Here is a 2,702-nt window from a genome sequence, read left to right as displayed (position 1 = left end):
AACGATACTGTTCATTTAAGTTAATTTTTAGTCCGTCCAAAATGAACGATACTGTTTAGTAGATATGGCTCCAATAACACCTAGGAAGTTGGCCGCCCCAGTTTTCCAGCGCGCTTTGTTGACTGCAAGAAGACTAGAACCAGGAGGGGAAACTCCGTTGTAAAGATGCGGCGTGAAAAACAAGCCACTAGAAGGCGTGGCTTATCGTTCGGGCTTTGCTATTCAGACGAATTTGAGTGTTCTGCGCATACTGATATTTGAAATGTAGCAGACGCTGTTTTTAAGTTTCCATTTATGCGGTTATGGCAAATGGTTTACCCATAAATTTTTGGATGAGATTATTTAATAAAATTGTTCCTTTTTCATAAAAAAAAATGGTGAGAATATGCTGCGTGAGAAACTGTATAGTGGACGAAAAATATGGTAAAGAAAATAAACTGCATATATTTTCTCTATTTTCTTTTCCATCAGATGAGGTAAGTATTTATTATTATAATAAAACATATAAAATTAAAACCGTGTCTTATTAAGAATTAATATTTATTTATTCTATATTTTTCAAATTATCTGTTAACATTAATTTTTTTAAGGAATCAAAACACGTGTGGTTAGAGGCTATTGGCGATAACCTCAAAAAACAAAGAGGCAACAGGATTAAAAAATGTTTATTCATTTGTAATAAACATTTTACCCAAGATTGTCTTAGAGAAGGAACGAGAGAAATGTGGAAAAATGGAAATATTACCACCTTGGCACGAAAAAGGATAAACTTAAAATCTGGAAGCATTCCAACTATTTTTGAGGTATTAAGTTTTCTAATTTTTTTTTTAATAATTTAGTCTCTGTTCTACAATCGAAATAATTATGTTATATTTGAGCCTGTGCGAATCATGTCAAAAAAAGTCGAAAAGTAAAAGAAAAGGCTTGGTGGTGAAGCCAATCCTGTCTTCGGAATTCAATGCAAGGTGCCATGTCGATTTAATTGACCTCCAAACGCAGGCAGACGGTGAGTTCAGATTAATTTTAAATTACCAGGACCATTTGACGAAATATGTCGTTCTACGCGCTTTGAAAACAAATGTCATTTATTTATTATTTTTTATTTTTATTATTATTAAAAAATTCAAATTATTTTTTTCAGGATGAGAAGCACGGCGTTGCAGGAAAATCCGATTTTGACCAAAATCAAGATGACCAGAGCGTTCAAGGAAATTCCGATTTTGACCTAAATCAAGATGACCAGAGCGTTCCAGGAAATTCCGATTTTGACCCAAATCTAGAGAAAACGTCATCTAATTTACTTCAGGTAAATTTCTTTATAAAACTATTGTAAACTCTTATAAAATATATAATAACATACGTTTGACTTTAATTACATTTGGCAATACTTTTCAGGATGAGGAACACAGCAATTTTGAAGAAATAAGATTGCTTCAATCTGCGAAAACTCTCATATCCCAAAAAAGAAAAGCTGCCCAGAATGGTCTCCAACTTCAAGCTAAGAAAATGCTAAAATTTTCCAACAACAAATTTCTGCCTGCAGCAGTTGGTGATTCAGTGAAGATACCTATTCCTGACGTTAATCGTGGTCGAACTGATCCTAAAAACCTAATTGTCACTTTTCTATCAGTACACAATGAAACCTATGCATTGGGAACCAGAGAAGGACGCCTTAATCAACATTATACCAGGAATCAATTTACCCTCTGCAGACAAAAATTTTTGTTGCCTACCGAGGTTCCAGAAACAAAAAAATCTTTACGGGAAATTGTTAATGCACAATCCCTAACTGGCGGACAGGGCTATAAGAGATGCTTCTGTAAAGGACATTGTGATACTCGACGGTGCAGCTGCAAAGCTGAAAATATCCAATGGAATTCAAAGTGTTATAGTTCTGGTCCTTGTAAAAATAAATAGTTCATTATTTATCACTGATACTTTCCTGTCAATCATTTTTAACTTTACCCATGAAAATGTGGTCAATGTGTACATTTACCGGTCAAAGTGCATAGAAATCAAATTATACATATGTTTTACACACATTTACCATCTGCCGACACCTAAAATGGACAATGTATACATTTACCGGTAAATGTGCACATTAATCATCTATGTACCTTTACCGTAACATATACGAAATTGCAAAGTCGTTGCGAGCCGCGTATCTCCACTGCGCAATCTACTCAATGCACTCCCCTCCGTGACGTCAGTAGAGGAAATCATTAGATAGATGGCGGAGTGGGGTTACGCGACTCGCAACGACTCTGCAATTTCGTATACATGTGGAACCGCTGTAATTCGGTAGACAGCCTGACTTCAGCCCCTTCGGGGTCTTCGGTGCCCTCTGTGCCTTTGGTTCCTCTGCGTGTTGGTGCTCCTCGAAACTGGGTGAAACCTTTGCCTCTTGAAAAAGGGTCAAACTTTCTGTCATCTGCTCAATCACATCCTGCTCCCATGGAGTCTGAACTTTCCTTCCCACATAATGTTCCTCAGACTATGACAACATCCATCACTGACCCATCCCGTCAGATTTACCCCCCACCCCCGTGAATCTTATTCCTTTGATCAGGTAATAACTGTCGTTCGGGATGAAATTCAGGCTCCATGTGAATTTGTCTTGCAAGCTTCTTTTGATCAGAAGATTACATATCCTTATGACCTTATGTGGACTAATCCAACATATTCAGAGGACGCTAGATTCC

General features: G+C 36.9%; 1 protein-coding gene across 1 annotated transcript; it reads left to right on the top strand.

Annotated features, from left to right (window-relative positions):
- The first annotated feature begins 722 nt into the window (after positions 1-722).
- LOC127278873 (uncharacterized) lies at positions 723-1,917 on the top strand. The gene is made up of 3 exons (XM_051300802.1): positions 723-803; positions 1,142-1,306; positions 1,396-1,917. Exons 1-3 carry the CDS (start codon positions 723-725, stop codon positions 1,915-1,917), a joined length of 768 nt encoding a protein of 255 aa, XP_051156759.1.
- The last annotated feature ends 785 nt before the right edge of the window (positions 1,918-2,702 follow it).

The sequence above is a fragment of the Leptopilina boulardi genome, unplaced genomic scaffold (assembly GCF_019393585.1).
Source record: "Leptopilina boulardi isolate dan_hultmark-lab unplaced genomic scaffold, ZJU_Lbou_2.1 LbouV2_213, whole genome shotgun sequence".
Classification (NCBI taxonomy): domain Eukaryota; kingdom Metazoa; phylum Arthropoda; class Insecta; order Hymenoptera; family Figitidae; genus Leptopilina; species Leptopilina boulardi.
This window is presented reverse-complemented; position numbering and strand designations above follow the sequence as displayed.